The 12823-nt window shown below is 37.9% G+C and overlaps 1 protein-coding gene across 1 annotated transcript in view; it reads left to right on the forward strand.

The window, feature by feature from the left end:
* The first annotated feature begins 3274 nt into the window (after positions 1 to 3274).
* The window catches only part of LOC124790063 (tudor domain-containing protein 3), a 147381-nt gene continuing 137832 nt past the window's right edge, over positions 3275 to 12823 (forward strand). The window contains exons 1-2 of the mRNA XM_047257627.1: positions 3275 to 3603; positions 3778 to 3862. Coding sequence (XP_047113583.1) covers positions 3569 to 3603; positions 3778 to 3862 — 120 coding nt within the window. The 5' untranslated portion in view covers positions 3275 to 3568. The remainder of the gene's footprint in view (positions 3604 to 3777; positions 3863 to 12823) is intronic.

Genomic DNA, 12823 nt, shown 5'->3' on the forward strand with positions numbered 1-12823 from the left:
CATTGGACATATCTGTGAGCATGGTGCATAAAATCTTATGAAACATCCTTCTGTGCTAGCCATTCAAAATATCCACGTGTATAAGCTGCTTCCTGTTGATCTGCCAGCAGAGAGACCTTTATTTTAGAATTTCTTGCTCCCGTGGAAGTGAACAACGACTGACCATGGAAGATTTTGTGGATAGACGAAGCCAGCTTCCATCTGGCAGGATATGTCTATAAACAGAATTGCCAAATGTGGGCAAAGGAAAATCCACATGAATATCAGCCAGTAGCATTTCGTCCTGAAAAGGTCACTGTATGGTGCAGGTTTACACCATCATTTATCATAGGACCATATTTTTTCGAAGACACAGGTGCTTCCAGTCCTGTTACCTGTACCGTCACTGGTAAGTGCTATGAGTGTCTTTTGCATGAGCACGTCATTCAGTTCTCCAACAGCGTGGATATATGGATGGGATCATTTGTATGCAAGATGGCGCGCCTCCACACACTGCATATTCAATTAGCAGCTGCTGAAGCGCCATTTCGGAAATGCTAGAATTATCAGCCGCCATTTCCCTACAACCTGACCATCCCTATCAACTGATCTTAATCATTTGACTTGTGGCTGTGGGGCTATCTGAAAGATGCTATGTTCAGTGTTCCGATTGCAAACTTACCTGCATTGAAGGCATGCATTGCGAACACAATCTGAATGTGATCCCAGAACACTTCGATCAGTTGTGGAATATCATGTTTCTCGATTTCAACTTGTTTCATAAAATGGTGGACAGCATATTGAACATGTTTTGCACCAGTCACACGGAAACTAATAATCTGATTTGATTTTGATTGATTCTTTTTATGCGGTTTTTGGCCTCAGGACAGTTAAAAATTGAAGTGAGTGATGCTTTTTGTGCGGTTTCTGGTCTCAGGACGATGAAAAACCTATTATTTCCATCCGATGTGATATGACCTTGGCTTGATGGATGGGCTTACATAACTAACAGTATCACACCTGTACACCCATGCGCACCTGAGTAGTACAGTTTGTTTAACATCGAATGTACACCTTATTTGGCATTGTTGTATGATTAATTTGTCATTTGTAGTCGACCACTATAAAATTATGATGCTTATAGCGCCATCTATTGCTATATTTAGTAATTATTTATTTTCTTTTACCATTTGTTTTCCCCCTTCTCCAATAATATTCCGTTGCAAATTGACGTCATTCTGACCAGTGGTATTATTTCTGCGGCTATTTAAAAATTTAACTTTAAATATAATCACCCTGTACGTATCAGCGACATAACAGTTCCCTTTTGGCTGCTTTATGGTCGAGTGTATGAAGTCTTAAAGTTCAGTACTAAATTATCTGTGTGCGGATTGATTTCATTTGGTGCAAGCATCTGCTTCACAGGCATGTACATTAATTCAAATGTCTGCTTTCCATGATTGTCCAAACCAGTCAGGTAACATTTTTGCTTACCTTTTCAGCTGTGAGTGTAGTTTTCTTAAAGTTTTTTTTATTTACTCATCCTACTGTTTATTCTGTTTTCTGAAGCTAACGATTTGTTTTCAGATTTAGCCTCTCTGACACACTAATATCACTTGCTTTTGTAATTTAAAAATCTGTCTCTCGTATAAATAAATAAATAATTTTATTTCTAACATTATTTTCACTCAACACCTTATACTCCCAGATACTACCTCCTTAGCAGTTCAAAGAGGGCAGTTATATTTTTTTTTAAAAAGTGGATGTACCATTTACAAAATTGCTGAAACACAAGGTAATCAAAAATTTACTAGTCACTACCATAACATAAGGGTATTCTTCACTTTGAGAGGGTTTCGACGATGACATCAGAAAACTCCAAGGAAGCCATGGCTGAAAATCTGCAGCGATTTTTGAACTAGACATATATTGTTATGCTGATTATAGACAACGACTCTAGCTAATAGAGAGAAGTGGAAAAATAGTTTCTATTGTTCTACAGTACTCATGTTGTATTTTGTTTTCCATATAAATGAGAGGAAATGGAGAGAGTTTTATTTTTATAATTTCACAACTTAATTGAAATAATGTACTTTGTTGTGATTTTTTTTGTAACTTCTACTGCAAACGAAATTTAGAAATATTCGGAAATTTTAAAACTACAAGGGACACAACGCAGAATCATTAATCATCTTTCTATGTTCCTTCAGAACAGGTTAAAACAAGCTAAAAATATAGGTACAGTGATTCTGAAGTAAAAAGGTAGCATGCGTTCCTTTCATTGATTTCAGAATGTGCATGGTCAGCGATGAGTAACGAAAAAAGCTGTTTCATTTCAGTGAGTTAGCAGGTTCTAATCTGATCCCTGAAAAGAACCCTTTTGTCCATCTGTATTAGGCTCACGCTGACGATTATAAGTGCTTAGGAAAAACATTTCATCAGCAGTTTCAAGCAGTCCCTATCAAATCCGTTCACATGAATAATTCTCGAGTACACCTCATTATAACAGTGTTTATAATGATCTCTATCAAAGCCCTTCACATGAATAATCCTCGATTTCACCTCATTATAGCAGCGTTTATAATGAATAATCAGCTCAAGATATTACCCTTCTTCGCAATTAGATCGCAAATAATTGTGCGATGAATAGCTAAATGTAATCGTGTACATTTGTTTCTGGCAGGATGAATCCCCATTTAAACCTATATGATAACTAAGTAATAGTTATAATAAGAATAATATTTCGTATGCACCTGACTGATATGGGAAAATAGTTCATGGTATTCGTCATAGCAAAGATATGGTTTCTCGTCGTATAAAGGTCCTATAATATGTGAAAAGGTTAACATAGGTCTTTTCCTTCATTCTCTTTCAGTATTTAGTTCCACTATACTGATAAACTAGAACTATTTTAACGTTCGTTCATCATACAGTAACACTGAGTTCCTTCCATTTTCAAGTCCCTGGTAGTTAAATAGGCATAAACTTCTTTGCGCAAAAGGTTTTACATGGCAATTTAAATAACTGACAAAAGTCTTTACATGTACCCAATTAAAAAATATTTCGCCCCAAAGAAAAAATTTTCGTTCAGATCTCGTCCGATATGCAATCCATGTACACGTTTCAGGATTTGCTTACTTTCCTGAAGAATCCATGAATGATGAAAGGTAGACTCTTTGAGCATTGTAAAATTTGCGTTTCACGTTGTTGAAAACATTTAGACAAGCGGTACTTTTGTTTTCAGGACTTTGATCACCATTTAAATAATTTCAGTCTCTCAGTTGTAGATGTTATTTATTCGTAGTAAAAGCGCGCTGAACACTGCTCGCAAACCTCCAACGAAAAGGACGGAACATCATTATTGAAATATATCTCTGATTGCTTTCCAAATATGGAAGCAAGTAGTACTTGTCTGAGCTGATACAGGGCTATGTGTAAATACGTATCAAAACAAATACGTATGCTTTTTTGGACTGTGAATAAACAGAACAAATGTTTGTTAACAGATTAACTTGTACAAAGATGCTAACATGCCTCGTACGCCGTAGGCGGTTCTTTTTATTTGTGTCCTAATACATCACCACAGAAGATGGCAGTCACCGAAGCGCTTAAGGAACGAGGGTGGTTAGTTTTCACTGCTTGTTAATGATGCCTTAATTCGCAATAATTGACAAGTTTACAAGTCCATTGGACACCATAAAACAGTACTGTGAAATTGCTTTTTATCGTTATATGCATGTGAACCTCTAGAAGAACATAATAGCGCTCACATGGCAGTTTCTTTTTCCCATTTTTCAGGAATCTCTCTGAAGAAGCTGTCGGCCAAATAACAGATAATGGAAGCATAACTGATGTTAAACAAATTATTCAAAAGGCGCTTGACGTAAGTCACCAAAGTGTTTTAAATAAGTTAATCAGCATTGTAACTGCTCTTGATTTGTGTTAAGAAATGGTATTGTTGCTTTTCTAATATAAATATTAAGTGACTATTTGCAAGTTACATAAACACACCCATTTTTATTATTGTTTAGCGTTACAGGATAGAATTTCAACTGTTTGGCATCTACAATACGACTGGCTCTTCTGGCTTCGTGCCCATACCTAGTAATTACAGAATACCTGCACAGCTGCAGAAATTATTTCTTTGTGCTTAACCAGTTTTACCAATTTGTTCAACAGTGAGGAAGAAAAAACTAAAACTTCGGTTAAACAACTTTGTCAAGGCATCTACAAACTTTTAGGCCACCATTAGATGAATTACAGAACATAAAATTTGTGATGTAAACAGCTCCACATTCCCGCAAGGTAATACATTCACTGAATCTGAGTGACCTGGTTGTACTCGTTAGTCAGTTAGGTAATACACAGTTTTTTAATTTACTGTGTAATAAAAATTACTTTGAATCATGATCAGTACGGCGCTACTTCCGTTCTTTAATCTTACTGTTACTTTGTAATCACTTGTGTCACCAGCTGGAAAACATTGTTCAAGTATGTGGGACCCATACCAGATAGAACTAACAGAGGATATTGAACATTTACAGAGATGGGGAGCACGAATTGTCACAGGTTTGTGTAATTCTCGGGAGAGTGTCGCAGAGATACTGAAGGGCTCCTGAAGATGGATATAAACTATCCCGAGAAAGTCTATTAAAGTTTCAAGAGCCGGCTTTAAATGATGACTAGGAATATAGGCTACTACTCTATGTATTGCTCACACAGGATTGTGGAGATAAGATTAGATTAATGAATGCAGACACAGAAGCATTCAAACAATCATTTTTCCCGCATTCCATATGTGAATAGAACAGAAGGAAACCATAACAACTGGTACAATAGGATGTACCCTCTGCCATGCACATTACATTATTTTGCAGAGTGTAGATGAAGACATTTACCCTGTCTTGTTGATGTACTGTGTGTACCAAAATGTCATAAGCTGTCACAGCAGATGATTTTCGGTGATTCGCTCTCTGTGTTCTCAACTGATTGACTTAACTCTTGACTTATATCATATATACTTGAAACAGCTGTCAAACTTCTTAGTGAACATCCATTCCGGCCGGCCGGAGTGGCCGAGCGGTTAAAGGTGCTACAGTCTGGAACCGCACGACCGCTACGGTCGCAGGTTCGAATCCTGCCTCGGGCATGGATGTGTGTGATGTCCTTAGGTTAGTTAGGTTTAAGTAGTTCTAAGTTCTAGGGGACTTATGACCACAGCAGTTGAGTCCCATAGTGCTCAGAGCCATTTTTGAACATCCATTCCCTTTCTTGGCTTTTCTCTCCATGTACCTTTCATTTGGAGTGGTTGCTTTTTGCTGTGAATGCTGGGTGTCGATTACACTTTTGACCTTCAGTGACTCCACAGTAAACTCACTGTGACATCTCTCAGATGCATGATACCAGTTGTGTGATTGTTGTCTGTCACATGTGTTTCTCAACATTTTGTGTTTATTGCGTAAATTCTGGTGTGATATATAATGGTTGTTCTTGACAGTGTCTCATAATTAATTTGCACAATCTGGAGCTTCTACTAGGTCCATCTCATGATTAAAAACTGCCTGGACAGAAGGGTTATTCTCAGTGAGTTCTGAGAATAAATGATCGAAACATCAAAATGCCTTTAGAAGAAATACCTTTTGAATGAACGTGATGGAGCTCATTGATTCAGGTTATGAGGTGTCTGTGATGATAATATGAATTCGAAACATGAAGTGGATGACAGTAGTGATGACAGAACAGAGGACATATGAACAGGTGAAGCTGATCTGAGTCATGTTGCTGTGATTCTTGCTTTTTTGGGATCGGGGACTGTTTCAAATGGAGAAAAGTACAATCACTAGTTACTGTCAGAACAAGAAAACACTGTAGTTTGCAGCTTCCTGATGTAAGACTCTGGGGTAATGCCACGGGTAGGAATCCAGATATTATCCAAATGTGGGGTCTTCATTGTACTCATCACATTTTAGATGAGATTCTACAGTGGCCGAAGAATGAAGTCTCATCTTTTCTCAGTGGGTGGATCTGGACATATGATTTTTCACAGTATTATAATACAGCTTTTGTCCATATCAGATAGCTCTTCTGTTTGAAAAACCAGATAACAGGGCAGGAAGAAAGAAAAGAAGACACGATTGCTGCAGTGTCAGACGTTTTTATTAGATTTATTGTGAACTGTTAATAATGTTACTTTTTAGGCTTTACTGTGTGTGTTGATGTGAAACACTGTGGCCTTTCAGCGGTTCATATAGGTGTCGAATGTAATGGCTAAGAAAACTGGTGCAATGTGGATTATAGATTGTGTGTGTGACAGCCTCAGGGACCCAGTGCTTATATAAAAAAATTGACAGTTAACATCAAACTGTGAATTTATCCTGGAAAATTTCCTGCAACTTCGTTTCTGTTTCTGAATCTCGGTTGTTTAAGAAAGACTGATATAGCATTGGACTCATGTTTTGTTGGGCATTTACATTGTAATTGCGTTGACTGTAGAATTCTTCTCTGGTCACAGGATTTCAGCATAGACTGTTTCCAGGTTTGGTCTTCTTGGTAGTTATTGATTTTAACTACAGTACACTAAATTTTCAGCCTTGGTTGCCTATCTCATGTCTTCACCCTTTTCCCAGCCTTTCTGTAATTTTCCTTTCACATGGTTCTGTTTTCTTCACGTCTGTTTTGAGTTGTATCGAATGCCTGTACTACCTGAGACCTCTTTTCTCTTTCATAAAACAAATTTTCACATTTATTATTTCTCAGTCATACATTCTGACAAGTCTGAAGGTGACATTCAGAATTTTTGAGTTTATAGTGAGATATAACTCTGAAATTACGACCCATACACTTATGGGGTTTTGAACGAGATATTGTGGATAATGCATGTATCCTGTATGAAAAATTTCCTGTTCAGAATGAATTTTGACTTTGTTAGAAAAGATAGTTCTTTTCTCCTCTGCTACTCATATGGAACATATATTATTTACATATTTGTTTATACAGGGATCATCTGATGATGATAAGAATTTGTCATCATTATAGACCTACAATGAACAAGACACAAGAGACATATCTTGCACTAAATTACATAGTTTACATTTAACTGAAAACTGTGGTACCACCTGTTGGCTTTCACCTATGAAGTAAATTGTGTGTGTTTGTTATCATAGTAACACAGCATCTTTGAAATGGATCATGTTTGCAGACAGCCTATTGACGTAAATGGTGGCACACTTTGTGGTGTTATATTTCTATTTTTAAATTATTTGTGAGTGATGTTAGTGTGGCAGTGGTCTTATTCAGTGTTTTGGGAGCTTGTTTGTGTTGGCATGTCAGTGAGTTATCTTAATGCCGTTAGTTATTGGCTACTGATTTGTTTTTGGTTTTAGAATCGTTGGTTTGCTGCTACAATTAAATTTCTCCAGTTATATGGCCTTGCGATGGAATGTGCGAAGTGTGAGCAGTGTGGTGGATTTATGAAATTAGCCGTTTTCGCTGCTTCTCGAATCGGACAAGTTCATGTGGTGCTGGCATGACAATATTTGGAGGTTGATTGGAAGAGGTCCCTGGTTCATTAATGTTGTGTGTGTGTGTGTGTGTGTGTGTGTGTGTGTGTGTGTGTGTGCGCGCGTGCGCGCTTGCCATCCTAGATTTATTTGTCAGCTTAGTTTGCGCGATAAGTGCCGTTTTATGATTTTTGTTATTTATTGTGAGAAGTGCAGTGTGTTTATATACATAATTTTCTTTGAGATGTGGGTACTGAAATTTATATTGGAGTAGTTTTTTCAGGAGTTTGTGGTTTGGTTTGGTAGTTGCTGTACTTCAGTAGCTCATGGTGGTAGATATTGGGGAGTGTGTTGTAGCTATTTTGACTTGATTGTGTTTTGATAATAGTTAGTTCTGTTATTTGTGTTCTGTTGGTATCGTGGGCTTCGTTTGAGCTATATATGTCAAGTGAAATTTCCTGTACCGAGTTTTGGAATTATGTATGGGTTTTTGGTATTTTCATCTATACAGATCAAGTGAAATTTTGGATATCCATTTTCTTCATTTTTTTATTGTTGAGGTTTTTGTTTGTCTCATTTCTGCATGTCCCATTAGTTTCATGTTATTTCTGCAGTTACATATTATTCGTGTTGTTTGTGTCTGGTTGCATGGGTAATGTGTGACAGCATAGTCACCATATTGAATTAGCTTTAAGTAGTAATATCCACCATCTGGATGATGTCATGGGTGAAATTCTGTGTGTGTCAAATGATCTTTCACAAAACCCAAAGAAATTCTGGTCATACGTAAAGGTTGTTAGTGGCATCAGAGTTGGTGTCCTGACTAGCGGATAAGGCAAGAACTGAAATTGAGAGTACCAAAGCAAAAGCTGAAATTCTTAACTCTGTTTATGACTGTTCCTTTTGAAAAGAAATCATGGGAGGAGTGCCCTAATTTAATCCTTGTACCCTTGAAATATGAATGAAGTAAGTGTTAGTGTCAGTGGAATGAGAAACAGCTGAAATCGTTAAAATTGAACAAAGTTCCAGGCCTGATGGAAGCTGTATCAGATTCTCTACTGAGTTTGTGGTTGAGTTAGCACCTTTTCTGATTATAATCTATCATAGTCATCAGCAGACGTAGAAGTAGCTTCAGTTGTGCTTTAGGGAAGTACACTACTGGCCAATAAAATTGCTACACCATGAAGATGACGTGCTACAGATGCAAAATTTAACCGACAGGAAGAAGATTCTGTGATATGCAAATGATTAGCTTTTCAGAGCATTCACACAAGGTTGGCACCAGTGGCGACACCTACAACGTGCTGTCATGAGGAAAGTTTCCAACAGATTTCTCACACACAAACAGCAGTTGACCAGCGTTGCCTGGTGAAACGTAGTTGTGATGCCTCGTGTAAGGAGGAGAAATGCGTACCATCACGTTTCCGACTTTGATAAAGGTCGGATTGTAGCATATCACGATAGCGGTTTATGGTATCACGACATTGCTGCTCGCGTTAGTCGAGATCCAATGACTGTTACGAGAATATGGAATCGGTGGGTTCAGGAGGGTAATACAGAACGCCGTGCTTGATCCCAATGGACTATCACTAGCAGTCGAGATGACAGGCATCTTATCCGCATGGCTGTAACGGATCGTGCAGCCATATCTCGATCCCTGAGTCAACAGATGGGGACATTTCCAAGACAACAACCATCTACTTGAACAGTTCGACGATGTTTGCAGCAGCATGGACTATCAGCTCGGAGACCATGGCTACGGTTACCTTTGACACTGCATCACAGACAGGAGCGCCTACGATGGTGTACTCAACGATGAACCTGGGTGCACAAATGGCAAAACGTCATTTTTTTGGATGAATCCTGGTTCTGTTTACAGCATCATGATGGTCGTATCCATGTTTGGCATCATCGCAGTGAACGCACATTGGAAGTGTGTATTCGTCATCACCATACTGGCGTATAACCCGGAGTGATGATATGGGATGCCATTGGTTACACATCTCGGTCACCTCGTGTTCGCATTGACAGCACTTTGAACAGTGGACGTTACACTTCAGATGTGTTACGACCCATGGCTCTACCCTTCATTTGATCCCTGCGAAACCCTACATTTCAGCAGGATAATGCACGACTGCATGTTGTAGGTACTGTACGGGCCTTTCTGGATACAGAAAATGTTCGACTGCTGCCCTAGCCAGCACATTCTCCAGATCTCTCACCAATTGAAATCGTCTGGTCAATGGTGATCAAGCAACTGGCTCATCACAATATGCCAGTCACTACTCTTGATGAACTGTGGTATGGTGTTGAAGCTGCATGGGCAGCCGTACCTGTACACATCATCCAAGCTCTGTTTGACTCAATGCGCAGGTGTATCAAGGCTGTTATTACGGCCAGAGGTGGTTGTTCTGGGTACTGATTTCTCAGGATCTATGCACCCAAATTGCGTTAAAATGTAATCACATGTCAGTTCTAGTATAATATATTTGTCCAATGAATACCCGTTTATCATCTGCATTTCTTCTTGGTGTAGCAATTTTAATGGCCAGTAATGTACTTTTGGAACCTTGCTATTCATGTTGTATATTAACTACGTTGCGGAAAATTTTAATAGTTAAGTCAGACTTTTTGCAGATGGTGCAGTTATCTGTAATCAATTACTGTCCGAAAGAAGCTGCATAAATATATGGGATTTCATAGTGATACAAAGATCGGCAGATTGCTTTAAATGTTCAGGAATGTAAAATCGTGCATTTCACGAACTGGAAAAGGCATAATCTGTGTCATTCAGGCAAAGGGGTTACTGTCATACTCTTGGATGTTATTGAATTTAGCATGCGATAAAATTCAGGAGTAAGTAAGAAACACACATTTTTTTGTTTTCTCTAAAAAAATTCCTGCCTCCAAAGATGACAATGCAAACACCATTTTTAAGATGTGAATTTCAGAAAAATTCTTAACAGTTGTAGATATTTTGTTAAAGTTTTTTTTTATTTTTTTATTTGAAAGACAATCGCTTTATGATTACAATGGTATCCTCTGTTTGGACATATCTGTCAAAATTCTTTTACTGTTGCCATTTCAATTTTTTTTAATTAACAGAAAATATTTTTTTTTTTTTTTTTTTTTTTTTGGCAAATGCCAATCCAGAAAAGTAGATTTTTTTCATGTTGATTAATACCAGGTAGTACTATATTCCCTGTAAAGGAGAGCGTTCACTTTGTAAGTTGGAGAGGTTTTATTCCAAAAAATCATGTTTTTTAACTTTCAAGGGTAATGTATGTCTACACTGAAGTTGTTTATTACTAATTTCTTTGTTACAGTGTTTGTTTCTATTGTCTTCGTTTGCAGTTATTTCTTATCAGTTTCTTTGTTGTAGTTATTTCTTTTCATTTTCATCGTTGCATATATTTCTTATGCTTTGTTGTAGTTTCTTGTCAGTTTCTTAGTTGTGGTCATTCATTGCAGGTTTCTGTATTGTAGTTGTTCAGTGTCAATTTGTTTACTGAAGAGCCTTTAAGAAATTTAAGACCATCCAGTGAGTTCTTTGTTTTCGTGAGGAATTTGCCAGTTGACACAGTTGTAGTGTGTTTTGTGAAAAGGAGTGTTTGAAATGTCTTCCGACTGCGGCAACAGGGGAGTGAAGTGTGCTGATTATTTGCATATCCATAAAAGAGTGATATATAACACAAACAAACAAAAAAAGACTATATTCAGGTTGGGAATAACTGTTATCATTTGGAGACTGTATTTCAAATGAAGATGTTTCCAGTGACAACTTTTTGTGTTCTAAATGTTTTGACAGAATAACAACAATGATAGTGTCTGAACAAGGTAAAGCCTCCCATGGTGCAGACAATGCAGATTTTGCATCAATGGAGGAAGAATTAAATACCCTGAATCAGTCAGCTACAGAGTTAGGTGTTAGTCCTGTTAAGGAACCATGGTAATTGAAGTTGAGTCATAAGCTCTAACCATCAGGAAAGCGCAGAAAAATTACTAAAGATATGGATGAATACACTACAGCATAACTAACCACACACTTCAAAGTAGAAATTCCATCTTCAGAAGAAAATGAACCAAAGCACTCTTGCCCCTCTTGCCAGGAATTTTTCACAAATATCAGTTCAGCTGTTGAATATTGTGCATTCTACAGTGAAAAGGTACATGTTTTAACTATTATTTCAGAGACATTTTCAAGGAAAACAATTTTGAACCATGTTCCATCGGTATCAAAGTACACAGTAGACAAATCAAGAAATGTGAGGTCTGTAAAAGAAGTCTTTAGAAGACCAGATCCCTATTATGGTCATCCTGTAGAGGCAGCTCAAGTTCATATAGTGCAGTCATTTCATCTGGAACATAACTGGGACTGTTCTCGTCAGAGTGCCAACAAAAAAAAAAAAAAAACACTATAACTGCAACAGTTGAGGGTCAAAAAGTTGTGAAAGTGAAGAGGCACATGACTCGCAGTATTAAAGAAGCTTTTGCAATATATAAGAGCAGCTATACAACTTCACATATTGGAAGATCAAGATTTGATACACTAAGTGGGTAGTTCCACACCCACCTAGAGATGTCTGTTTGCGTGTGTACTGTGCGAATTTTTAACTTTGTATGATAACTTTGAAGAACTTACTGGAGCACATGACATTTGACACCTTGGTTGGGTTTGTGAAGTCATTAGTAGTCTGTGACGTAAAGCGAAAGACATTTGTTTCAAGAATATGGTGACTGCCCTGGAAAGGGAGGACTGTCTTTACGGACACTTGGCCTGGAAGATGTAGCAGATAACTCTGCAGAAATATGCAACATGGGAGGAAAATAAACTAATTGAGAAAACTGTTGCCTTTGACAGTTTCGTTGATGAACTTGGTAAATGGTCAGTGAAAGCAGTAACACACCAGCATCTGAAGAAATTGCAACAGTAACACAATGCAGAAGTGAAAGGGTGTGTACAAGCTAAAGAACTACGTTTCGTGCTTCACTGTGATTTTGCAGAGAACTGGTCTGTTATTTTCCCACAAGAAGTACAAGGGTATCATTGGAGTAATGACCAGGTTTAAATTTTTACAGGAGTGACATACTTTCAAAACAAGAGCAGAGGTGTTGCGGTTGTAAGTGACAAGACATGACTCAGCACATGCCTTGCTAGCAATGCGCAAAATTCGACTGCAAACAGAGGCAGTGAAGATTATCATTATTTATGATGGTGCTCCTAGTTATTTTAAAAATCATTACCAGCTGTTAGAATTGAGTAAGTCGCTTGCGCCAACTGAATGGGTATACAGTGCTACTGGTCATTGGAAGGGGCCTTGTGATGGTATAGGCAGCCTGCTGAA

The sequence above is a fragment of the Schistocerca piceifrons genome, chromosome 3, assembly GCF_021461385.2.
Source record: "Schistocerca piceifrons isolate TAMUIC-IGC-003096 chromosome 3, iqSchPice1.1, whole genome shotgun sequence".
Lineage (NCBI taxonomy): Eukaryota > Metazoa > Arthropoda > Insecta > Orthoptera > Acrididae > Schistocerca > Schistocerca piceifrons.